At 41.7% G+C, this 27,521-nt stretch overlaps 1 protein-coding gene across 1 annotated transcript in view; it reads right to left on the bottom strand.

The window, feature by feature from the left end:
• The window catches only part of AOX1 (aldehyde oxidase 1), a 67,271-nt gene extending 43,634 nt beyond the window's left edge, over positions 1–23,637 (bottom strand). Inside the window, exons 1-11 of the mRNA XM_037523799.2 lie at positions 23,184–23,637; positions 16,456–16,513; positions 14,174–14,270; positions 11,608–11,716; positions 9,680–9,806; positions 7,840–7,901; positions 3,606–3,695; positions 2,868–2,948; positions 2,159–2,303; positions 1,093–1,185; positions 124–275 (exon numbers count right to left, since the gene is read on the bottom strand). Of these exons, the coding sequence (XP_037379696.1) occupies positions 124–275; positions 1,093–1,185; positions 2,159–2,303; positions 2,868–2,948; positions 3,606–3,695; positions 7,840–7,901; positions 9,680–9,806; positions 11,608–11,716; positions 14,174–14,270; positions 16,456–16,513; positions 23,184–23,267 (1,098 nt within the window). The 5' untranslated portion in view covers positions 23,268–23,637. The remainder of the gene's footprint in view (positions 1–123; positions 276–1,092; positions 1,186–2,158; positions 2,304–2,867; positions 2,949–3,605; positions 3,696–7,839; positions 7,902–9,679; positions 9,807–11,607; positions 11,717–14,173; positions 14,271–16,455; positions 16,514–23,183) is intronic.
• Positions 23,638–27,521: the final 3,884 nt, after the last annotated feature.

Raw genomic sequence — 27,521 nt, 5'->3', positions numbered from 1 at the left:
ATAAAATAAGAATTAAGCAGTATTTTGGAGAAATATTCTTTATGTCTATTAGAAAGAGTAAAAATATCATAATTTGTCCGGGACAGTCACCCCAGGGTGACACCAAAGCCATCTAATACATACAGCCATGTTCCTGATCTGGGCCCCGGCCAGAGTTCCCAAGTGCTTCAAGAGAGCACAGTATGTTTGTGTCTTCTCCTCTGGAAGCTTCTGGATCACATCAGCCAGAATGTCCTTCACTTGAGCCAGGCTGAGGCCGGCACCTAAGGTCAGCCCTGAAATACAATCACTTGTAAATAATGTAATGTGGTCACTGCTGACTTACACTTGTCCACTGGACACAGGTTACACATAGGGGAACTTCCTGCTCAATAGGAAGCAGGATGCTGCCCTGCTTGTTGTTGGTGGTGGTGGTGGAGATGTCGATGGAGAATAGCAGGAGGTGGTGGCAATGGTGGTAGGAATATGCAGCAGTGATGGTGATGGAGATGGTAGTGGTGGTGCCAATGGAGCTACAATTTTTGAACACTCATTGTGTCAATTACAGAGTAGAACACTTCACAGAGTCTCCTTGGATCCTATCAAAGCTTTGAAACATTAAAAGCCCCATTTTACAGATGAAAAAACAGAATCAGTTACATAAGTTCTCTAAGTCCTTGGAGCTAATACATGATATTGTCAAGAATTAGACCGCAGATACCAGACTGACATTTATACTGCTTTTCATCATTGCCATTAAATGAATTTACTCTATGAGAATGGAAAAGCCAGTCTGCAAGCTGTTTAATACATAAAGGCAGTTTTTCTCCTCTTTATCTTATATCGGGGGCAGGAGGGTACTCTTTATATGTACTTGTTACATTGCTCTGATATGGCAAATAAAAGTTTTTTTCAATAAAAATATAACTGTTTAGACAATGGGTGTTTCTGTACCTACAGAAAATTTTCCCCTGACCCTCCTCTAGGTTATCATTATAATACACAGAAAAACCTCTGTATACTTTTATTAGGAATAACTCTTTGTTTTTTGTTCAAAGGAGACAAACTGATTTATGTTTTTAAAATAAGAAAACAGGGCCCTTAAGGACTCACCATTATGTGCACAATCCACAACATTTAATTCTTCAATTCTATCAGGAGAAATTATAACTGGGTGAAAGACACCTTTAAATTTCACTTGAGGCCCTAAATGATCAGAAAAAAAAAATAAGACTAGGATAAAAGGGGGCTAACCACCCTTTACATTTTGAAATTGTGATTAAAACCAGTGCCTTTAAATATATAACAATTACAAGTCTTTCTAGCTCTCTGTTCACTGCCAAGTCACACATACAGAGAATGGCCACATGGGTTTTCACTAGACGTGGAAGGCTTTTCGCCTGAAAAGCCTGAAAACTTGCCTGTTGAGTTCAAGACAACTTGTAATGTATTTAAAATTCTCTTTTGGGAGACTTGAGGTGGCTCCTCAAAGTAGCAGGCAGTCAAAGTGAGTTTACAATAGCTACAATAGAAAGACCCTATAACTTCCGTTTAAGAAAACACAATAGGGCCTCCCTGGTGGCTTAGGGGTTAAGTCTCAGTACTATCACCACCACGGCCCACCACAACAGCCTGATTTAGATATCCAGGCAGGGAGCTGACCCACATAAAGCTAAGCAGACCTCTCCTGTCTCGCCTGCTGCTCCCCTTAGCAGTGTATTCCAGTAAATCAGCCCATTCTCCTCCCCACTCTGTCGCTGGTGAATCCTCTCACCTCCTTGTGCCTCTAGCCAACACCCCAGTTCTTCAACGCCAAAAAAAAAAAAAAAAGAAAAGAAAACATAATATACCTACTGAGACACCAGTAAGGGAGGAAACAGGCAGCAATTTTAAATACAAGTCCCAGATCAATCTCCACATGGAAAGCCAGGGCAGCTGTCTGATTTGTTAGAGAGAGGGACTCCTGGGGGCAACTCTTGGTACTGCTCTGATTAGGGGCAATAGGTATTTACTTTTGTAACGGAAGTTGTGAAAGTCTCCTGAGCCATGCTCAGGAAGCCGGGTCTAAATGATGAGGAATGCTATTTCTGGCTGCTTTTCCTGAGAACATGCATAAATGAGGTCCTTTCCTCCCAAAGTATTTCTCCATTTCCTCAGAAGTTCCTACAGTTCTACATACCCACAGAAGTGTTCCCCATGACAATAGGGGCCTGAGGATACTGGACTTTAGTTTCTAGAAGTTCCTTCAGAGTCACTGGGGAAATCCATGTCATCCTCTCACCATTGAAAACTCTGGCCCTTGGTGGTTGTTTCTCAGCCATTATCTGTTGAAAATTAGATTCTATATTAAGTCATGGCAACATGTCCTCCTGTTTCTGCTCTATCTTTCTAGGAATAGAGAAAGGAAATAGAGATCATTCTAAAAAATAAAAATGACCTAAAAGTAGAGTGTTACGAGGGCCCAGAGATCAGGACAAAAGTATAACAATATTGCCTACTCCTCAGGAGACTGTTCCCATGTCTCTCCCTGTGGTGCTTTTATAGTTCAAAGGAATTCAGTAATGCCTAAGCATATTTTTACATGCTTAATTTTGTCAAATCAGTCTAAGGAACAGTAAATGTCAGCAAAGCTGAAAGGAGAAAAACATGTTTACATCTAAGAATGTGGAGATGTCATTTCAGGACTTTCTATAGACACCTGCTGCTGGCTACAAGCCACAGCCCTGTGGTGACCCCACCCGCATCGCCATCCCTACCTGAGTCCATGGTCTTTAGACCTCGGGTATTACCTATTTACTAGTCAGCGCCTGAGAGACCCCCAAGCAAATATGCTTCCTGACACTTCACCATGAATTCCTCTAGGACGAGCTCAACTTGGCCTTACTTACCATTAGCTCAGGAGGAAATATCAGCTCCTGAGAAGGATCCAATGGCAGAAACTCCTCTTCTGAGAAGAGTTTTGCATTTATCTTTAAAAGAGAAAGTAGCAGAAGTTATTGTTATTGGACAGATCTTACCACTTTCAATCTATTGTGAAAGGATATTGGAGAATACGGATAGATGGTAGACTGAGAAAGGTCAAGGGGTCAACCTCAACCCCTCGGCTCAAAGTCAAGGTCTCTAACACGACAGGTCATTAGAGACTCAGGGCAGATGTCAATGGACCCCGAAAGCCCTCACTCTCTGCACATCCTCTTTGGAGCCTGGGAAAGCGGAGGAGGCAGGCAGTAGCACCAGCACAAGGAAAAGCAAGATTATTTTCCTGAAAGCCTGTCTCCTCTCACTGCTCCCTCCATCTGTTCTTCTATTTCCCTATAGATCCTGCTTTGCTTCTGACCCTTGAAAAAGGTTTTTTTGTTTGTTTGTTTGTTTGTTTTAAACAGAGACATTAAGGGATCAATGTCTTTCTCCTAAAGGGATATATTTGAATGAGATGAATATCTGGGATGAGGAATGAAGTTGTTAAAATAGAATTTTTTTTAATGGAGATGGAGTAAGAATGAAAGAAGGGACATGTTGAAACCCTTCAAATTAGTCAACTTGGTCAGTTGTTTATTCTTCCTAAGAGTAAGCTGATCAATGTTCATATCCTGAGAAAAGCTAATAACCTAAAACATTTCACTGACCTTATTTCCTTCTTCAAATTCTGGCAATCCATTCATCCCTTGATCTAAACAGCAACCTCCATTTACTTTATTTTGACAGCAGCCAGATGTCTAACAGGTTAAAAAAAACAAATAACCGGTAATTAATATTGAGCATTTCTTTCAGTTTTATTGATGTATAATGGACAAAAAATGTATATATTTATAGTGTACAATGTGATGTTTGGCATATATATATACTCTATTAAATGACTACCACAATCAGGGCCTCCCCTGGTGGCACAGGCGATTGAGCGCTGCACTGTGAAGCTGTCTGCAGCCTCTGCATCGCCAGTTTGATACTGGCCAGCTGGCGAGGGTCCCACAGGGTGCGGCAGACCTTTCCTGTCTCACCCCGCTGCTCCCCTCAGCAGAGTATTTCATCAATCTGCCTGGTCTGCTCCCCGCTCTGTCTGTGAATCCTCTCACCCTCCCACACATCTGGCTGGTTCTTGTATGAATAAATAAATCTTTAAAAAATAAATACATGAATAAATGACTACCACAATCAGGTTAATCCATCACCTCACTTGGTTACCATTATGGTGAGAACACCTGAGGTTTCCTCTCAGCACATGGTATTATTAACTATAGTTACCAGTCTCTGGTAACTACCATCCTACTCTCTGTTTCTATTAGTTCAACTTTAATTTTTCTTATTTATGTATTTATTTTTAAAGATTTACTTTATTTATTTATGCATATAAGAGTTGGGGTGTAGGCCAGAAGAACGGAGAGGATTCACCAGAGACAGAGTAGGGTACAGAACAGGCAGACCTACTGAAATACACTGCTGAGGGGAGCAGTGAACGAGACAGGAGAGGTCTGCTGCACCATGTGGGTCACCTCCTGGGCAGGGATCGAAAACTTGCCTCAGTGGCTGGCAATAGCTTGATAGCGCTGAGACTTTAACCCCTGCACTGCCAGGGAGGCCCAATTTTTCTTCTTTAGATGCCACACATAAGTGAGATCATACAGTATTTGTCATTCTCTGGCTAATTTCAACTTAGCATAATGTCCTGTAGATTCATCCAAGTTGTTTCAAATGGCAGGATTTCCTTTTGTCTCGAATATATTATATATTTATATATAATATATATGTTTGTATGTATAAGTATACACACACAGGTGGATAATGATGTGAAATATTTAAGTCTGTCAATACTTAGTTTGTTGCCATATCTTGATTATTATAAATAAAGCTGTAATGAGCATGGGTGTATGCAGATATTTCTTCAAGGTACTGATTCCTTCTCCTTCAGCTATATTCCCAGACATAGAATTGCTGGATTTTATGGTAGTTCTATTTTCCATACTGTTTTCTAGAGTGGTTGTACCAATTCCTATACCCAGCAACAGTGCATAGGGGCTCTCTTTACTCCTGTCCTTGCCAACACTTATCTTTTGACTTTCACCTCCTTGGTTAAATTTATTCCTAAGTATTGTATTGTTTTTGATGTAAGTGGGATTCTTTTCTTAATTTCTCTTCCTGATAGTTTTGTTGTCAAATGTCTACAATTGCAATTGATTTTTGGATGTTGATTTTGTATCCTGCAACTTTACTGAATTCATTAAGTCTAACATTTTTTTTCTTTTTCTGAAGTCTTTTGGGTTTTTTATGTATAAGATGATTGTCATCTGTAAATGGAAACAATTTCACCACTTTTTTCTAGTTTGGGTAGCTTTTATTTCTTTTTCTTGCCTAACTGGTTGGCTAGAACTTCCAGTACTGTGTTAAACAAAAGTGGTGACCATGAGCATCCTTATCTTGTTCCAGATTTCATTCATTGTGTTCAGCTCCAGAATTTCTATTTGATTCTTTTTAAATTAGTACCATTTTTCTCTGAAAAAAGTTCAGATATTGTTTTCCTGATTTTACTGAACTGTCTTTCAGTGTTGTCTTCTTGTTCTCTGAGCTTCCCTTAAAACAGCTGTTTCGAATTTGTTGTTGGGGAAAGCAGATCTCTAATTCTTTACAGCCTGTTTCTGGAAAACTACTGTGTTCCTTTGGTACTATCATGTTCCCTTGATTTTTATGTTCTTTGAAGTTTTTCATTACTTTCTTCACATTTGAAGAGGCAATCATCCCCTTCAGTCTTTATTGAGAAGCTTTCAGAGAAAAATATGTTCTGTCATCCCTACTAGGGATCCTGAGGCCTCCTCAGACCCTTTCTTTGGATATGCTTGCTCCACACTTCTTGCTTCTTTTGGCAGGGGAGATGGGTATTTCTTTTTTTTTAATTTTAATTTTATTTTATATTCTCCATACAATTGTAACCCCCTTATTTTGACCCCAATCCCTCCTTTTCCTGCCCCCCACCCACCTTGATTCTGCAAAGCCCTGCCAGGTGCTGACAGCTTCCTACTTGTTTCCATATGGCATTGCTTTAGGCTCAAGCTACTCTCAAAGAAAGTCTGGCAACTTTCTGTGAGTGCTAATAGCCAAACTGCACTCACTACCCTTAGGGCAGGCTCAGGAAACCAGTCACTGGGTAGGGGTGTGTGAGAATGATGTACACAGAGCATTGGCAGTACCATGGGCCAGTAGGGGGATCTACATGCAAGGTGTTCCCAACAGCTCATGGGTGGACTGAGAGTCCTCAGAGAAGGATCCATGTCACTTTGACACCCAGTGCAAACCCTGGCTGCTGTTGTCCCTGTCCCTCCCTGCCCCATAGTCACACAACACACCTCAGTATCTGGATGGGGTGGGAAAAAATGGGCCTATCTGACACGATCTTCACACTCTGGTGAAAACTGGGAACTCACTCATATACTCTCACTGTTTCCTGTAGAAGAAATCATGGACTGACAAAGTCCCTCTTGGCATAAGCTGTGACCCCTTGGAGAGGAAAACTAACCTTTCTAAAACATCCAATGCTGGATTTTTCACACAAAAACATCTTCACTGGCTTCCCAGACTTTTCTCCAGGCACTCTCGTCCATGGGTGATTGTCAAAATTGGTATTCTTTAGGAAGAAGCAAGTAAAACTCCCACCTCACCATTCTGTTGATGTCAACCCCCTCTGGCCTAAGCCTTGATTCACATCTGGCACCTAGCTGGGAAGGCAGCTGGTCTGGCCTCAGAAGGGAGCTTGTCTTCAGGGCTGATTTCTGAAGCTGAAGATGAATGCTGGAGCCCAGCCAGGAAACAAAATCCCTTCTACTAAGTTTTACATTAAACAGTGGACTATTAGTTGAAATGTAATATATAATAGGTATTACTAAATGTTATGAAAGAGAGCCACATGTACTCAACCATGTCCAAACTAACTTCTAATAAGAAATCTAAGCTTGGGTCTCCTTGGTTGTGCAGGGGTTAAAGTCTCAATGCTATCAAGCTATCACCAGTCACTGAGGTCAAGTGTTCCATCTAGCCAGCCAGAGAGGTGACCCACATGGTGCAGCAGACCTCTCCTGTCTCGCCAGCTGCTCCCCTCAGCAGTGTATTTCAGTCAACTCACCTGTTCTGTTCCCCACTCTGTCTCTGGTGAATCCTCTCAACCTCATCCCCCACCCCCCGCCGCACCTCTGGCTTACACCCCAGTTCTTGTATGCATAAATAAATAAATCTTTAAAAAAAAGAAATCTAAGCTTATGAAAAATTTTGAATAGCAGTGGTTATGAAATAAATTAACATGAAAGATCTTATAGCAAGTCTGGCAACATAGCAATAAACATATAAATATTAACAAGCATTAGATTATTCTATTCTTATTTGAATGTGCTGATTTCATAGTTTAACTTCTAAAGGGCAATCTTATGTCCCTCATCTCAAAGTTGTTTGTCATCTATTCATTCAACAATATTGATTAAGCCGCGGCTCCCTCTGTGCCTGGTGACCAGCCCTGCACAGGAACTGCCTCTGCAGTCTGGCATCTCGCTGTCTGGTGAAGAGACAGAAGAGCAAGTGGACCACCATACCACAGTGTGACCAAAGGGCTGCAGGAGAGTGGGGCAGGGCACCCCAGCTCAGGAAAGGCCCCCTGAACAATGCATCACAGCCAATGTCAAGGAGCTTGGGTGCTCAGGGGCAAGTTTGGTGCATGAGAGTAAGTGCCCTGCTCGAGATTAACTAACAGCAGGAACTACAGACCTGGGACAAGCCCGACCTCTAATTAATAACAACAGTTCCCATAATCACACCTGACAAGCCATGCTGTTTCCTTTCACTGGGGGAGAAAGTACATTCAGTACCATGTTCCTTTCTACTTACTTTACAGAAAGTCTTGCAGGCATCAATTATGGGCCTGTATCCAGTGCAACGGCACAGGTTACCTGCAGGAGAAACACCCAGCTCTGTTACTCACATAAGCTAGAGAGATTCACAGCCTGCCAATGCAGGATGGACAGAGGATCCTGTCCCAGAAAGAAGCCCTGTTGACATTTTAAAGATTTATTTATTTATTTGTTTGTTTGTTTATACAAGCACTGGGTATAGTCAGAAGCGCGGGAGGGCGAGAGAATTCACCAGAGCCAGAGTGGGGAGCAGAGGAGGCAGAAGGACTGAAGCACACTGCTGAGAGGAGCAGCGGGTGGCAGGGGAGGTCTGCGTGCTATGTGGGACCCTCCTCTGGTGTCAGGGGAGCAGCCGGGGATTGAACCAGCACTGCAGAGGCTGCAGGCAGCTTCGCAACCCAGCACTCAACCGCTGCGCCACCGGGGAGGCCCCCTGTTGACATTTTACTCCAACTAATGTTTAAAGTCAGATTTTTTGGTCAGCAACTTGGGATAGTTGAGAGTCTTAACAACTCAACTGCTTGTATTTTCTCTCTGTGAAAGTTTTCATATCCTGTCCTGTGACAGGTGCTCAAAGAACACAATGATTTCAAGCCCAAGATTCTTGGTCTAGAATTACATTCAACTGCTAATTTTCAGTTGATGGAGATATCAAAGGCCTTATATAACAGGAAAGGTAATTATTAAACTTAGGAAGCACTGAAATGCAACTTAAATCACAAGACCAGTGTTTCTTTCACAGTGGCCCAAATGTTACATTCTCCTTCCACTCCCAAATGCTTTATTATATTTAAAATACAAAGCCACTGGAAACAAGCTCTCTGGAGTTAAGCCCCAGAAATCTTCATTTTTTACAAGCACTCCATGTAAAACAAGCACTCTCAAATTTGAGAGTGTTTTGTCCCTTGTTCGTGTGATAAGCAATCATGGAATCAAATGCATAATAAGACCTAAAGGAAATCAGGCAGAAGGTGGTTTATATGCTGCGTCTCTCTGGTCTTCCCTGGAATGATTTTGCAGAGGACCTGCACACCTGGGCTTTAGGCTCATGTTCTCTAGCAGAGAGAGGTCTGCAGAAGCAGGAGATGAAGACAAAATGAGCCATGAAAGGTTTAATCAGAAATAGGACCTGGAAGGTAGGCTGTTATTTTTTTTCATTATTTAAAATCTTATTAATGGAGCTTTCCTGTACTCACATACACACTGAGTTCCTGAACTTGATAAAATAGCACTAAAGACAATTCTTTGAAACACTGTCACCAAAAGACCTGAGTCTGCTTGATTCCACGTTGTATTCAAGAGCCTCTGATACTTAATATGGTCCTGAGAGAGCCACCCAACAGGGGAGAGCAGGGTGAAAGGGCAGTACATGGAGAAAACTGGATTCTCTCTAAGAGTAAATAAACTAGCTTTGTAATGATTACAAAAATTAAGCAAACAATAAAAAATGAACGAGATTCTTATATACAAAGACATAAGAAATACATCAGCCAAATGAAATGTGTGGATCTTGCTTGATTCCTGATTTGACCAACTCCTCTGCTGATTGGTGGGATAACTTTGGACAAATTGCTCTTTCTTAACCTGAGTTTTCCATCTCTGAAATGTGAATATTGCTTATCTCAATACATTTATTGTAAAGAGTAAGGGAAATCATCTTTATAGCATTTAGTACAGTTTATGGAATGTGGTAGGTGCCCATTATTACCTCACATCATCATCATAAATGTAAGCGTGTGCATGCACGCATGCGCGCGCGCGCGCGCGCGCGCGCACACACACACACACACACACACACACACACACACACATCTTACCATCAAGGGCATCAGTTAACTGATTCAGTGTGGGTTCCGGATGGTTCCTCAACAGGGTGTAAATGGACATCACCATCCCCGGGGTACAGAATCCACACTGTGTGCCATGACACTTGGCGATTCTCTCCTGGAAGCACACAAAGTTTAGCACTGCAGAATCTTGGGTTTCATCCCATACCTACTAAATCAGAACCTCCCTTTAGACAAAATCCCTAGGAGATGTGTAGACACAATAAGGTTAGAGAAGAGGCCCCAGAAAATTCTTCTCAAGCTAGTGGTCTTTCTTTCTTGGGCTGGGGGATTGCAAATACTGGTCCTCCCCAGCTTTTGCACTTCATTAACAGTTCTAAGCCTCACAACCACCAGGGACACTTTAAAATTTCCAGAGCCCAAGCAACACCCCAGAGCTATTGACTTAGAAATTCTGGGAGCGGGGCACAGACACAAGTTTAAAAAAAAATTCCCAGGTGGTTTCAATTTATAGTCCAGAATGGGAATCACTGAGACAAAGGTTATTCCCTGGAAATTCTTCAGAGAAATGAACCAAATTAAACTTGAGTTCAGAAAGAGAAAAAACTACTTCAAGGATTTCCCCAGTGCTTTCTCACTGCCTGCTACTGCCTTACAGCTTTGGCACACGGGTGTTTGTTTCCAAAGGATCCTCAGAAAACAATCCAGAGGCAACAAACTCCCTTTATTTCTCTTCTAAACTTCCCCTACTCCCCAGCACTTGTGCTTTGAAGTCTGGCTTCAAAGGCACAACCCCATTTTGGAAGCTGTCTGGCTACATTGCCACCATAGGTGCTCAGCAGAGGGTACTTAATGAAAGGTGTTTTCATGCCTATGAAAAGTGAAGACTCACAAGATTTACAGGCAAGATTTCATAAAAAAACAAACATAACCCAAGATTCCTTCAAGCCCAGAGAATTTGAAGTTTAGCTATTTTCTATGTTGCCCCCATATTCCCTCTCATCCACTCTCCTTACAAGTGACTCCCATTAACAGCGATAAAAACAAGTAGCAGTAACATTTCTATGGGCAATGAATACAGGATTTAAAGAGTCAGGAGTCTGAATGCCCATCCACTTGAGGCAGAGCTATAACAGGGTGCTGTCTAAGCCTCAACATTTACTGACAACTCATATTATTTGTCTTTGAATAAACCTTGAATTTAACAAATATTTTTAGTAGCTGAGGTTTCAGTTCAGATTTAAAATCATGTTGTTTTCCATTATATATATAATATATATGCATATGTATATACACTATACACACACAGATATGTACGTATATATGAACAAAATTAGATCCCTTGGTGCCTGTAATTCTCTTTTGTTTGAGTTTGGAAGTGGTGAGATAGACAAATCCCGTTTGATTAGAACATAGAAAACAGACCCAGTGGCTGTTAGGTTTCTTAATAAAGATAAAATCCTCTGATCTTCCAAAAGCATCTTTCCAATCACAAATACCCACACATTCCAGTTTTCACCCTTGGCCCCCAGCACAGCTTCATCTGTTGGCAGTAACCAAGCAGCAGAGCCAGACTACTCCCCTCTGTTAATAGCAGGAACTCATCACATCATTAATAATGTTTTCTCTTATTATCTTTTTCTGACATCGTTGTAGTTCCCACAGTTCTCCTGCCACCATATCACCCGTGAACCATCACCATATTCCCTTGTGTTCTTCCCTCCCCTGTTCCGACCCCCTCCCTCTTGCTTGCTGTATGCCTCAGATCTATGGTCAGCTTGCTAGTTTTAACTTTCTCTTCAACTTTTGTTTAGTGAGAACAGCTGATATTTCCTTTTCCTTCTAACTTATTTGAGCTAGCGTAATCAATCCCCTCCAGCTCCATCCATGTATTAATGGTTTTTGCATCCCATACCCCATTTCTTCAGAAACCTTGTGAAGAAGAGGTACATTCTCACCTGAACAGGATGAATCCTGGTCTTGGTACTTCCTATGCCTTCTACGGTGGTGATGGCAGCCCCATACAGAGAGCAGATAGGGGTCAGACAAGCATTGGCTGGATAATGCCTTTGAAAAGCCAAAGGAAGCACAAATTACATTGTATCCAGTGGGGAAGGGCAGAGCATTCACTGAGCACCTCCAACACTTGGCTATGTATGATGTCCCAGGTCTGGCACAGATTTCTTTCTCCTTAGCTCATTCTAGAGAAGTAAGATCTACACTCAAAGTGATCTGCTCAGTCAGCTGGAGTGTCAGAGATGGGATTCAATTCAGGCCTCCCAATTCTAACCCTAGAACAGTTTCCCCTGTCTTTGTTTTTCCTCTTGAGTGAGGGCCTGGCATTTTCCTTTCCAGTCACATGTGACCAGTTACCTAGAGCACATTCCATCTTCCAGGCTGATGCTGAGTCAGGGTTTGGCTGGGCAGTAAAATGAAGCAGATTGTGCTTCAGAAAAAGACATATAGTGTGGGAGCACTCCTCAAGCCCATGAGCCTACTGTTAGAAAATGTCCAACTTAAAATGACTCCTAAAATGTTCTCATTTGCCACAAGAATGATAAATAATCAATAAATTCATGAAACTAATGTTCAGCTTCCAAAGCAATCAAAGGAGATTCAAATTAAGCAATGAAGAACACCATTTTTATCAAGAAAATGACAAAGATGTTTTAAAATTATAGTATCCACTTTTAGTAAAGGTTTGGGAAAATGAAACTCATATAATGCTGATAAAACTAAAAATTGATAATACTTTTCTGTGAGACATTTCACTGGAATGCATAAGAATCTTTAGGATGCATATATTCTTTTACCTTGCAATTCTAACTTTAAAGATGTGTCATAAAGAAATAGTAACAGACATAAATATATTCATGAATTCTACTGCCACATTGATGATAATGAAAAGTTAAGAATAAGCGACCACTATTTGTAGATCAGTTTAACACACCTGAACCACTGAAGGTACATAATCATTAAACTTATATTTATTATTTGAAAAATATTCATGAGAAGTTAAGCAAAATATACAAGTTCCTAAATGGTATAGGTAGTATGTTTCTATATGAATACACACAAAAAATAAAGATTGAAAGGATATTATTCATTTATAAATAAATGTAAATATTATATTTATTGAGTACTATGTGCCAGGCAGAGTTCCACGTGCTCAGATTCATTAGCAAATAAGGTAAATAAAATCCCTGCCTTTGCAGACACATTCTTGATTCTAGTTGAGGGAAGAGAGACAACACACATGCACATAGATGTCACACACATACACACTCACACACACATAAATTCGATGTGAGAAGTGCTATAAATAAATTCACATAGGCTAAGGGAATAGGGAGCTACAGAAGTGAGGTAGACATGGTTACATAGGAGGTTATCAGGAAAGATTGACAATGGGACATTTTGGCTGAACCTAAATGATTTCAAGGAGGTGGATATGAAAAGTTATAGAAGAAATAGAAGGACAGGCAGAGGGACAATACATGCATAGGTCCTGAGGCAGGAATAAGCTTCGGGACAGAAAGAAGGGCAAAAAGAAGACCGGGAAGGCTGGAGCATAATCCGTACAAAGGGAGTGGTAGGATTCAACGTTGAGAGACAGGCAGGAGCAAGGTAGGTAGTGGTAAGGGTCAGAAGTTTGAATATTGATTCAAAGATAACAGAGCTCTCAGTTCAAATGTAGAAAGTCATAAAAGACCTTTACTCTAAAACCAAGCCATATAAACTACATAACCACAGTTTTAAAAAAATTCATCAGGGCCTCCTTGGTAGCGCAGCGGTTGAGTGCTGGGTTGCGAAGCTGCCCGCAGCCTCTGCAGCGCTGGTTCGATCCCCGGCTGCTCCCCGGCCACTGGAGAAGGGTCCTACATGGCACACAGACCTCTCCTGCTGCCCACTCATCCCCTCATTAGCAGTGTACTTTGGTCCTTCTGCCTGCTCTGCTCCCTGCTCTGGCTCTGGTGAATTCTCTTACCCTCCCGCACTTCTGACTGTACCCAGTGCTTGTATAATTAATAAATAAATAAAAATAAATAAACAAACAAATAAATAAATCTTTTTAAAAAATTCATCAGATGCTGAGTATGTAAAGAAACTCAAACTAAATTCCATTAGTATAGCCTTCATAACACAGAATAGAGAATGCACTCTGAGGGGTAGGGAGGTGGGTGAAAGCAGCATCAGTTAGCAGGCTTGATAGTAATATGTTGGTGTGATGATAGCTCCGCTGTCATTTCAGTCCTCCCTTTCCTCCCCAGACAGCACAGGGTGTCAGACAGTCTTTCAACTTTCACGAGGGAATCCTTGGACCAAATATTATCTTCACTGACAGGACATTTTTTTCCTAACCCATTCGTATTCTTGTCTATCTCGCTTATCATCGTATTCCTAATGCTATCACAATTCCTACCACATGGTAGGTGCTCGTTGGATATTTACCAAATGATGATGCTTAAAACAAAGTTCAAAACTGTAAAAAATCAACCAGATCTGGATTTTGCTACAAGGTACCTTATCTTCTTGGTAATAGGGTTATATCGTGATATCATCACTGTGCAGGCACCACAGCCTCCTCCTCCGCAGCCATACTTGGTTCCTGTGAGTCGGACTGGAAAATGCATAGTTAAAGATAATGTGTTCTCCATAATTGTCTTTCTAGAATAGAACTGACTTCAGGATACAATACCATCAAAGATTCTTAAACATATGATTAAATTCAATCCATAGTTATCAAAGGATGTATATGTCTTTACTGCTATTATTTAGAATTTTGTAAATTCTTGATTTCTATTTTTGTGTTATAACTTATTTCTCCCCTTTCAAAAAAAAACCTGGACCCCAGGTTGCCAAAAAAGAGGGAACCCCCCCCCCAAGGAAGGGATTTAGTATTTGGAAGTGTGAGTACATTGTATATTTGTTCTCACCATTATCTGTGACTCTGATAACATACATGGAAAGATGTCAGATTGCAAATAATTCTTGGAATACTTGTGTCATATTATCCATGTCTGCCATATTTCTCTGCTTCCCAGTGACAGAATCTTCTAATTATTTCCCAATATCTGTTCATCTGTTCTCTCAATCTTCCTTTGTATAGAAAGCTCCATTTTTAGCTATATACATAGTTGTGCAGAATTTTAAAAAAATACATTTTCCCACTCTCTTCTGCAGCTGGTTGGGGTCAGGGTCATTAATGATTTTGATTAATGTGGGCATAAGTATTGTGCATGCAATTCAGAAGGGAAATGTCCTCAAAAGGAAGGGGTTGTTCCCTTCATCACTTCCTTCTTCCTATTTTCTAGAATTCAGATGTGATGTCTGGACTTCAATCAGTCATCTGGAATCATGAGGAGAAAGTTGCATGCTGAGAGGGTGGAGAAGCAACATAGAATGAGCTTCCATCCCTTATAATGTTGTGATAGTGCTTTACTATCTTTACTATCTTTACAATCTTTTACTAAGATTGAGAGAACAGATGAACAGATATTGGGAAATAATTAGAAGATTCTGTCACTGGGAAGCAGAGAAATATGGCAGACATGGATAATATGATACAAGTATTCCAAGTATTTACTACCTACCTACACATGAATAGGACAGCCAAGAAAATATGCCTCACAGACCTCCTTCAAGAGGGAGGGTAATTGGCCAAGAGCCACAGCTGCTGCACTTTGATTTCTATCGCTCCATTTGTCATTAAGGCCATGTCTTATGGGTGGGCTGCTCCTAAATGATGGCTCTGTGCCATGGAAATATGGGCATCCTTGTCAACCATGCCCGATGGATGTGATGAACTTGTGATAGACAGTACAGAAATCTAAGATTCCCTCCATTCAACCCTCTCTCCCTTTCTTATTTCTAGGTCAGACTTGCTTTGTGATCTAATGGCTCCCTGATCCTTCTCTGGCTCCCTTCCTATTTCTTTTCACTCAGGTTTTTTTTTTCCTAATAAAACACTGCACATTTAATCCCATCTTGTGGTGTCTGCTTCCCAGAGAACCTGAACTAACAAAGTTAGAAAGAAATAAACTTCTATCTTGTTTACTGCTATTTGGTATCTTCTGTCACCTACCAGTGAACACAATCTTAAATATACCATTGGTATCAAGGATAACCAGGAAATTGGTTTTCATTGTTTTTATGTCCAAAGATCATGAATGACCTTCAGAAGATAGCACTAATGCTTGTTAAGTTGTGTACTCTTTTAGAAATTTCACTCCAAGAAGAAAAAAAATGCACAAACTCAGATAGCCTTGCAATTTTACATATAATTTAGTAGGGTCTATAGATCTCAGGAAGCCCATTGGAGTTCATGCACAGGAGGCTAGGAATCCATTCCATAGATGACACTTTTAGAAAGTTTTCCTAAGGTAACCTTTTAATTTCTCCATTGTTCTTGACTTTTATTTCAGGTTAATTTTGGGCCCTCTTTTTTCTAATAGGCATGATGATTAGTTCTTTAAGACAGGATATCAATATTGTGACTCTTAATTCTGAAAGATGTTTAATTAGCTTCATTTGATTTCCATTGCTTTAATTCCCATTATTTCTTCATTTTGTACAATATATTTAGTTCTGAGACACAGGTTACAAAGTACTTGGTTCTTCTGATAAGTCACAGTTAGCACTGCCCACAAAACTAAGATGTAGGACTTTCTCAAAGATAAGCATAAAACCCTAATCGTCGGGAAAATGATTCAGTGTGGTTTTAAAACGATATTTGAAATATCACTTGATGAAGACATAAGAGTTATACACACATACATACAAACTCAAAGCAAAGCAAAGGATACGCTTCTTCCTCAGATATGGTAAGAGCATTGTTTCAGGATCAACATTTTTTTCTGTAACCTGTGGTAGAAGGAAAATAATAGCTAATTAATGCACACAAAGTTGAAAGAGCTAGCGTGATATTTATATTGAAAAGCTTATGCTAAATTTAGAAAATGCATATTAACTTCTCATATTTTCAACTTGATGTATGTTTATGGAGCACCTGTGACAGGCAAATTCTCTCTTATAGACAGCAAGTCTAAACCTTGAGTCCCACCATCGTATTGTCACTGTCCTTGGTCCTGAATCGTCACTGTTCTCTCAAGCGGTGGTTGTTTCCAACAGGACACTTGTGGACCTGCTTAGCTTTTCCTAGGAAGTCTGAAACAGGTGAGGAAAAAGCTAGAGACCAGAATAGATAGACAGATGGATAGAGATCCATTAGAATGAATATCCACTGAAAATTGATAAGTTTTTTTAAGACTTATTTGTTTATCATGTTCAAAGAAGGAACATTTTATAACCAACCAGGATGCCAAAATCAAAGAAAGAGAGGAGTATCGGCCAAATGCTGAAAAGATTTACAAGCAAGGACATGGTTAAGAAAGAAGCAAGTTTATATGGGAAACTGAGCAGTGTAGCAGTAGAACAGCAACACCTGAGGCAGGTTTGACTGAAAAGTCATGATTGGTTATGTTTTATAAAGGGGTCACATCTTTATTCTGTTTAAAGGTTTGGATTTCTTCTAGATTCACAGAGCAAATAGAAACATTATTCAGTTCACAATTTCACAAGTAGGGTTTATCTCTCACTATGTTATACTAATCTTCTCTTTGGGAAGTAAGTGAGGAGAAGTAATATGCTTATTCTATGCCATCTCACCCTATATTTTAGGAGGTCAAATACCAATCATAAGTGTCAAGTCTGCACCGTAAAGGAGTTTGCAATATAGCAAGGGAGAAGTGATTGTGTGCATAGTGTGTGCACATACATCTTGCAATACAAGGGAAAATGTGGAGGGCCCCAGACACCCCAACTTAATTGGTGCTCAAGTGGAGCTCTTCTCTTCTCAAATGTACTTCTCCCTTCAGTTCCCTGGCTTGCTTAAAAGCCTCATCATCTGTCAGGTCTTCTAAGTTTAAAAAAACCCTAGTTATCAATAATTTTCAATCTTTCTTTCTTTCAATCCACCAAAACAAATGCCACCAAGTCCTGCCACTTACACTTCCATAATGATTCTCTAAACGCCCTTCACATCTACTGTCACCTCCCAGAGTCAACCCTTAGAGACTCTCACCTGAACCATGCCCATTGTTCCTAACAGGTCTTCTGACTCCATTCCTGGCCCCCACAACACTACCCTCTACACACCAGCAGAGGGAATGCTCTAAAACCAAGTCTGATCATTTCCTACATCTGCTGACATTCAACATTGGTTCCTGGCTGCCATGCTGCACATTTCTGCATCACTCAGGGAGCTTATTAAAATTAGACTTCCATGGAATTAGGATTTCTGGGAGAGGGAACCAGAAAAGGTGTACCTTTAAAGAGCACACCAAGTGGGTCTTAGGTAATTTTATATTAAAGAGTTTCTAGAATAAAAGAAGAAAGTCAAACTCCTTGGCAAAATGCACAAGTTCTTGGCAAAATGCACAAGTTAAATGATAAACTGCCCAACATTTTCTGTCATTCAACCAATGTATCTGGAAACACAGTCAAAAGGGAGAACGTACCAGGCCCAGCAGAGCAAGAACTTACACCCTCCATTGCATTGCATGGAGGATTACTTTTCTCCCGAAGGTCCTCTTCTCTACCTGCCATAATCTTGTATGTCATTCAGAGCCCTGCTCAAATATTCTCCCCTGTGGTGGGTGCTGCCATTGAATACCTTCCTGTTCTCTACTCCAATTAAGTAATCTCCTCTGTGTCTCTGTAGTCCAATTCCACACATCTTTCACATAACAAGTATGTGTGTTTCTTTTTTTTTTAAGATTTATTTATTTATTTGTTTGTTTGTTTGTTTATTTGTTTATTTATTTATTTATTTATACAAGCACTGGGTACAGTCAGAAGCGCAGGAGGGTGAGAGAATTCACCAGAGCCGGAGCGGGGAACAGAACAGGCAGACTGACAAAATACACTGCTGAGGGGAGCAGCGGGTGAGACAGGAGAGGTCTGCATGCCATGTGGGACTCTCTCCTGCAGCCGGGAATCGAACCCGTGCTGCAGAGGCTGCAGGCAACTTCGCAGCCCAGCGCTCAACTGCTGCACCACCAGGGGAGGCCTGTATGTGTGTCTCTTGATCCTGATAAAAACCATTCACCTTTATTCTTTGTGTCCAGTGCTAAACTAGGTGCTGAGGCTATGTCATAGAAATGTAATAAATATGAATTAACTTCAAGGAATGATCTGAACATGATATGTACAATTTGCTGAGAATACTGAGGAGTGAGGGATGATGTCTCACAGGCTGGGGTATCTGAACAGAAGAAAAGAAAGAAATATAGAGAAGTGCCAATAAAGGCAGACACTATTGGTTGTCTATCCCAGCATGCATTTTCCCTTTCTTCCTGCTGCCTGGAATAGAGATAAAATGGTTAGAATTCCAGCAGCCCTTTTAGACCATAAGACAACACATTAATGGCAAAAGAGAAAAAAGAGAGAAGAAACCAAGTCCCAGGGGATACCACAAAGCTTCTGGATCAGTCCCTCATTGTCTTTCCCCAGACCTCCTTTATGAAAAAATGACTTGTAACTTGCTTGAACCACTACTGGTTCGAGTTTGTGCCATTTGCGGCTGAAACTAAGTTAATACATATAATGAAGAATCCACAGAAGCCCAGCTTAATGGAGAGACCAGATCTGGGTAGCCTAGAATGTAAAGAGTAGCATTTTAGGCTTGTATTGAGGTACATTTATATGATTTGGAATGAAATCAATGGAGGAAATAGATTTTGCTTGTTTGGTATTTGTTCTAGCAGATGTCTCAAGAGATTGGGGTCTTGATCAAAGTGTCACTCACTTGAAATGCATTTATTTTTCTTGACTTGGAGGAGGGAAGAGGGAACAGGAATCTTGCATGCAAACTGTCCTAGCTGGCCTTGGAGAGAAACAGGGAGATCAGGGCTAAGAAGCTGACCGGGGTGGGGGATGTGGAGGTAGTGGAGGAGAGTTATTCTCACTGACTCTTATTTGAAGAGATAATGCCAATTCTCATGTTAGGGTCCCCGCATGATCCACCTCAGGACAGACTCAGGTGTTGCAAGGGTAGGCTCTCTCTCTGTGTATCTCCACCAGTCCCTTGGGAGGTTTCAAGTTCACATTGCACAAGATTGAGAAATCACTTTCTTCTGGGCAAGGGTGGTGTCTAGTGCCAAAGGGAACTTGCCAAATCCAAAACAGAGACAGAAAGAAAGAAGAAGAAAGGCAATCAGAAGGAGAGAAAGGGGTGAGAAAATGGAAACTAAGGCAGGGAGAGAAGTACATGTGACAGGACACGGCTGAGAGGTGGAAGAGGGAAGGGAGAGGTCAATACTGTGGGATACAGTAGCGAAGAACAACAACCCAAGCAGTCCCAGAGCAGATGAGGAAGCCTGAGGGCACAGCCAGTAAGGACAATTCTGCCTCAGATTTGGGTTGTTTTAAATTCATTTTATCATTAGTTATTCCTGCCAAAGCACCTCCAATCTTCCACTTTTCTTTGAATCATTATAGCTGTCCCAGCAGCCCAGAACTGTCCTCTCTCAGCCCCGCACACCAAGGACCCCAGGAAACACTAGCCAATGGATAGCTCACTCTAGATTGCAATAATAACACCAAAATCAAAATCTGATGTGTTGTTGAGCAAATATTCCTTGGTGACTACTTTTCATCCTCCTTGACTATGTGGGCAGGTTCTGTTTCTGCCATGAAGCAGTATTATCTTTCAGTTCAGATAGCAACAATCATTTTCAGACATCCAGGGCTCACTGTGTGCCAAGCACTGTGCACTGACTATGCCAACCACTCTTCATGGAGTTTAATCCTCACCCAATTCCATGGGAGAAGGAATGGTTATTAGCCCTATTTCGCACAGGGGGAAATTGAGGTTCAGCACCTTTCCTGAGGCCCCAGGGTGGCTGAGTGGCAGAGCAAGATTCAGGATTCAAGCCCATGCCTAACTAGTCCAAAGCCTACACTCCCATCTCCAAGCCTCACTGTCTCACAGATGAAACGCTTCAGCCTCTGACCTGAGTTTAGTGAGCGTTCTCTAGGGTACTGTTTATTCATGGCTTCTTCCTCCCTCAATCTCCTTGTTAATTGGATAGCTGTTCTTCTGAGGCAAGCAAAATATCAGAAATCTCTCTACTAGTAGATCTCTGACAGATGTGCCTTCCCTCTGCATGGCCTTAGCCCCCGACTAAAGACACCTTTTGGTGACTGGGGACTTTTGCAAAAAACACAGACCAGAGACTAGTCCCATCACCTAGCAGCTCCTAGTTGGATTCCAAGCTTCTTTGGAAATCCTAGGGATCATGCTTGAGTTGAAGATCTCCTTCCCTGGTGGTCTTTCTCTCTCACATCTCCCAACAGCCCTTCACCCTGACCCAGAGACTTTGTTCTAATTCTGTTTGTGTAGCAATCAGGCATGCTCGCCAAGACTGAGGCACACATTTAAAGGAATTTGGAAGGGGAAAGGGTGGGGTGCATGTAGAGGAAGGGAAAGGCTGCCACGATTTCTTTTTACAGGGTAATTGCAAAAACTGAATCAACATCTCTGGAGTGTACTTTCTAAATGATCACAAGGTATTTGGAACATAGATAAAACAAGCCCACAGATAAGAATCAGCTAATCTATTTTTAAAAATCAATAGGGCACTAACTGTTGCTGGCCATGAAGTTAAAAATTCCACTAGTTTGGTTGGAGCAAAGCAAGGGAGGGCAGGGGACAAACTAGACTCAAATATCTGTTTCCTCATTTAAGCAAAGTGCCCACCATGGCCAACAAAGTCCTAGTAATTTGACTATGGCCACATCTCCACCCCATCAACCTCCTTGCTACCCCCTGAGCACATAGAAATCTTTGTGTCTGAGGACATTTGCACCTGCCATCCCCCATCTAGAATGTTCCTCCCCAATGTGCATTATTTGCTCCTCATTTCATACCAGTCACTGTTCCAATGTCACCCTTTTAAAGAGGACAAAACATCCACCCCAAATAAAGTGTCAGCTCCTGCCCACTCTCTGGCCCCACCCTTCTCTTTATTTATTTATTTATTTTTGGCCTAGCATTTATCCCTGCCTGACATTATACACTCTGTTTATTTATATTGGTTGGGTTGTTCAGCACAAATAAACTCCACACAAACAGGGGCTGGGCCATTTTCACATTCTGTTGTATCCCCTGAGAGTGTTGCCTGGCATACAGCAAGCCCGTAACAAATACACAGATGGCACACTTATCATCACACTTTGGGAAGTAAACAGCATTACCCCCTTTTAACAGGGGAACAGCACTGAGAGGTCAGAGCTGGAATTGAATCCTTGTTTGTCTAAAGAGAAAGATCCGAGTTGCATGTACGATGCAGTTATGCAAAAGAAGAAAAGTGACACAGTGTGAACATGACAGTGCTCACAGTCCCACTTTGCAGAGGGGGAAACTGAGGCTAGTGATGTTAAGCTCCTCACCTGAGGTTCCAGAGTGGTCTAACACAGGGGAGATCCTAATTGTCCCCAGCACAGATCAGGGAAAGCAAACTCATATTAAGCTGCGTGGAGCCCAGGCAGCAGGGGCAGACGGAATGCTTCAGGGGGCCTAGAACTTGTACTGTGGGGGGTGGAGAAGGGTATCTGGTGAGGTTCTGCCAGTTAGGAGAGTGTGATAGGTGGCTATCCCTGACCCAGAAGCAGGCATTAGGTGTGTGTGGGGGGAACCACAGGCGCTGGCACCACTCAAAGGTAGGTAGCCCAGCCCTCGTGTGGGAGTCTGCCCTAAAGGAAGCCCCTTAACCTTCCTGCTTGTTTTCCCCTCCCAAAGTGGTGCCAAAATGCTGGAGTAAAGTTGAAAGAGCAGAGTCTAGGACCACCTTCAGGAGGTTTTAAAGGGGGCCTCCAAACTTGGGGACACTGTCTGGAACTCTCCCAGAGGTTCAGCAGACCAAGCCCAGTTTTGAGAAGTTAGACGCAGGGCCAGCAGGACACCCAGCAAGACCCTTAGTCCCAGAACTCAGTTTTCCTTCAGCTTATCCAGAAACAAGGTGTGACTCTGTAAAGTCACACATGTTACCTGCGAAATGAGAGGGGTGATCTGAACTGGTCCGTGTCCATGGTCCAGGGCTCCCCATTCCTCTAAACAGCCCAAGCGAGGGCAATCTACTGAGAGAAGTTCCCTTTAGCGATGGGGCTGGAGGAAGGAAAGCTTCGAGGGTGCTGGCTTCGATGAGTAAGAATAGCCATTTCTCTTCTTATTTAAGGGGTGAGGTGAGTTTGGTAACCAGCTTGTGCGTTTGGGAAGGACAGGGGAAATGAGTACCAGGAAGGTGTGTGTGTGGGTGGGTGGGAGCAAATATCCAGGACAGTCCCCTCAAACTCATCCTACCTTGCCCCAGGGTGGAGGTGCGGGCGCAACAGGCAAATCTCTCCCCAGCCACAGTAATATAATAATAATGCAGAGTAATAACGATGCCGGTGCGGGCATTATGAGCATCGAGGCACGAAGGGGACGCGCAGGGGCTGCTCCCCGCCGTCCGCTTCCAGCAGGTGCACTCACCTTGCGGCCGTTCACGTAGAAGAGCAGCTCGGCCGCGCGGTCCTGGCCGGCGCCCGGCGGGGCTTGGGGAGCAGCGGCCGGCATGGCGTCCCGGAGACGCTCGCCCCGAGAGTGAGCGCGGCGGCCGGAGCCTGAAGTCCACGCACCCGGTGGAGCAAGTCCTGAGTCAGAAGCGAAGTTCCGCGAGCGCCTCGCCAGGAAACTCTTCCCCCGGGTATCAGGGCGTCACCGGCGCGCTGGGAGTGGACTGATCTTACTGGCGAGACCCCTTCTCCTCCTCCCCTGTGCTGCTTGGCGTCTGTGCCGCCCCCTTTCCTTCTAGCAAACTCTGCAGGCTTGTTGACATCTCTTTGGTAGTTTTTATGTTACGTTTGAAGAGGCTTTTCAGCTCGAGTTGAAGCCTACTAAAGCTGGTCTTTTCTGTACCTCTGCTCCCACCACTCCCTCTGCAGCCTTGTTCTCTAATAAACAACCACACTTAGTTCAGCTGTGCAGGAGCTTAAAGACAGCGAATGGTTTCACAGTTTTATCTGACAGCATTAAATTCTGTTTATTTGAAAAATCAATTGCCACTTTGGTATGAGCTATTTTTAAATAACCACAAACTTTACCTGATAAATATCAATGGAATCATAAAACATCTATGAAAAGTAATACTCGGAAAATACCGAAAATCATAAAAATTAAAATCACCCAGTATTTACCTCTGTTAGCTTTTTGGATCTATCTTTATATTTTTGAAATCTGCTCAGTAACATCTTTTAAAAACTCAAATGGGACTTATTGTTTTCCAGATTTGTTTTCACTTAACATTCCTAGAACACTTTCTGATGTTATTTCATTTATGCAAGCACATTTTACTACGAGAATTTCCACATAAACATGAAGAGCACAGCAATGAACTTTCTGCCCCTATTATAAAATACTTCTTTGTTTTTTAATGGAGTATTTTAATGCCAATCTCAGGTATTGCGTTGTTTCTACTTTAGTGTGTGTGTGTGTGTGTGTGTGTATGAAAACTGTTGGGTCACAACCGAGGTGTAACCTGAAACTGCTCTCATTCAGAGGGAAAGGAGGCACTGAAGGAAAAGGCAGGTCCCTCTGTATTGCTGGGTGGCATTGCTAGTCAGTTATCATTATGTCAAGACATTTTCAGTGAACTAAGCTAGAAGACATACTTCTAAAGAGTGCAAAAAGTATGAGTTCACACTAACATTTCTAACTAAAACTTAAGATTGCAGTTTTTTTTTTTTTTAACCTTCCTGGATTTTATAATTGCATTTTTCTCCTATCCCAAAAGTCTTGGTACTGAAACTTTAATTGCTTTAATCTGTTTTAGAGTTATTTCAAAATAATCACATCAGTATTATGGCAGCAATGAGGCTAGTGAATGAAAGCTTAGGCTCCTGAGAGTATGCTGTACTAAAGATACAAATTTATTTTTTCTAAGGTCCAGGTATCTCTGTATTTCTTCCCAATTTGACAAAGTAATTTTCATTCATTTCAGGTGGCATTCTTAGCTGGCCCCTGTTGATGATTACTTACGTTGTTTCTTTTTTCCTGTTACGTGAGATTTTTTTCTTTTTCAAGAAAATTTTTAGTATGCTTTCCAAAAAGTGAGATTGCTGGGTCGGATGACTTTATATGCATATGTAATTTTGCTGGATAGTCTCCAAATCTTCTTTGAAGATTGTATCATTTTGCATTCCCTGCAGCAATGTACAGGGACTAGCTGGGGTTAAAAAAAAAAAAATACTAAGAGGCTGGGATTATTACAACCAATGAGCTTGGAGGAAACCTTTGAGAGGTGGGCGCTGCCCAGGCACTGTTAATACCTTATGAGCTAGGGCAAGGTTTCCAAGAGTCGGAACTCAGATCTCTAAGGATGGCCTGTAGCAAAAGGAGCTAGGCCTGGGGTCTCTGAGAGGGCACAAGACAACTGCAGCTGGTGCTTCCAAGGGGGCATACTGGCGCTGGGTCTAGGAATGCTAAGCTAACTGACAACTGGAACCAACTGCTACCCGAAGTGAAGCACTACTGCTGAGGTGCTTTTGACAGGAAAACAAGCTAAGGGGAATGGGAAAGCCCTTTTTCCTTCTTCATGATTTTCTGTCTCCTTCTACTGCCCCCTACTGACGGAAGCTATAAAGGAGTCAGCTAGCAAAATGTGATTTGCAAAGATCAGAATCACACAGCAAACTATAGAGGTGGATGTAACAATTGCGAGAGCAGCTAGTATACAGTAAAAAGTGGGATTTACTCTACAAAAATAAGCAAATTTCTGTATCAACAAATCTATATAGTTCACCACAGCAATATATCGAAGGAGAACCACCATCTATCATCTTTGTGCTGATCCACACTTATTTACTCCACTTTAAGAGCTGTCCTTTAAACCACATTTCTCCTCTGCCTGACTCCTTTTGATTGTTTTTTCTCAGAGCACGCCTGTTCTTGTCAGTGCTGTATTTGCGCTCTGAACTAATAACTTCTGTGAAAATTGTTTACTGAAATAAGCTCTACTTTTTGACAGCAAAAGTCAGCCATCACCACCTTGAGAAGTGTGGGGCTTCCCAGGCAGGTAAACAGGAGTTCTCACAGCACTCTGGCTTAGTTGGAGGAGTGGGGATGAGAGAAGGTAGGTCTTGATGGAAGGGCAGGCAGAGGATAGGCTGGGATGCATTAAACATCTGGGGAGGCTGAGAGTGGTGGAATCAGGCCCTGCCAGTTTCCCTTTTATCTCTAGTGATAGAAAGTACTAGATGCAGGGCCTCCCCGGTGGCGCAGCGGTTGAGCATTGGGTTGCGAAGCTGCCTGCAGCCTCTGCAGTGCTGGTTCGCTCTCCAGCTGCTCCCCGGCCACTGGAGGAGGGTCCCACATGGCGCGCAGACCTCTCCTGCCGCCCGCTGCTCCCCTCAGCAGTGTCCTTCTGCCTGCTCCGCTCCCCGCTCTGGCTCTGGTGAATTCTCTCACCCTCCCGCGCTTCTGACTGTACCCAGTGCTTGTATAAATAAAAACAAATAAATCTTTAAAAAAAAAAGTACTAGATGCAAACTGGAGGAGAAAGGAAAAATTTGTTCATTCCTGTTGGCATCATGACAGAAATGGTTCCTGTTGGCATCATGACAGAAATGGTTTACTCCATCAGAAAAATTGGTTTCAATAGCAACAGTAGGCTCCTTTTCCACATTACAGTTTACAGCCTTTCTACCTTAGACCAGTCTTGTCATAGCCCGCAAGGAAACAGCACCAACCTGTTGCACAGTCCCCCAAAATCCTGTAGTGTTTCTTCCAAGTCAGTTTCAGTAATTCCATCCTTTTCCTGTTAGCTTCAAAAGTGGCAGGTACTTCCTTTAGTTATGTCCTCTATGATACATCTGTGTCCCTTTTGTCTATTAGTTCTTATTCAGTTCTCCAGTGTATGGTTAATAATATGGTTAATAATTTCTAAAATAATTTCTGTCTCTTGGTTGGATGCTAATACTATTTCCATCAATGCCAAAAGTGACTTGATAAAATTCAATACCCATTCATAATTTTTTAAAAACTCACCCAATAAAATATTTTAATGTGATTAGAAATATAAATAACAAGTTCAAAACAGCCATCAATGGGGCAAAACCAGAGGCATTACCATGAAAATCAGGAACAGAAAAAATATATGCACTATTTCCACCACATTTAAAACACTTAAAATAGCAGCCATGCAATTAGACAAGAAAGTAGTGAGAAGTGTAAGAATTGGGGAAAAAGGTAGAGAGAACTTGGTATTCAAGAGTTATACCTGGAAAATATTACAAATAATACCAGTTTAGTAACTAAAGTTACAGAAACCAGCAAACTTCATAAAAGCAAACAATAAGTAGAAGAGGATCAAGGAAAGATTCCATTTTATATTACCAAGAAAAAGGGTAATATGCCTACACATAAATTAATCAAGCACTATACAAAACATCTATGGGGGAAAACTTTGAAACTCCCTTAAGTTTATATAACTAGAAAAAGTATATTAGGGCATAAAAAGACAGACCAGAAGAGAATATTAACTGTATGTAATAATTTATAATTTTAACTATATATGAAAATATATTTTAAAAGGTGGCAGTACTGGAAAACATGAGCTTTTTAAGTAATGGGGAATTATCTGGAAAAGGTCAAAAGACATTTATACCTCACACCCAACAAAATCCACATGAATAAGAAATATAAATGTAAAAACAAAATGAAATCATGGGTAAACGTAAGTTGGGAATAGAAAGATTGTTTCTTACTGTGACTATTTTTCAGCATCAGCAAAAGAAAATGTTGATAAATTTGAGGACATAATGAAAAATAATT

Source organism: Talpa occidentalis, unplaced genomic scaffold (genome assembly GCF_014898055.3).
Source record: "Talpa occidentalis isolate TD23 unplaced genomic scaffold, MPIMG_talOcc4v2.1 talOcc4.3, whole genome shotgun sequence".
Taxonomy (NCBI): domain Eukaryota; kingdom Metazoa; phylum Chordata; class Mammalia; order Eulipotyphla; family Talpidae; genus Talpa; species Talpa occidentalis.
Note: the sequence above shows the minus strand (reverse complement) of the source record. Positions and strands in the feature narration are given on the sequence as shown.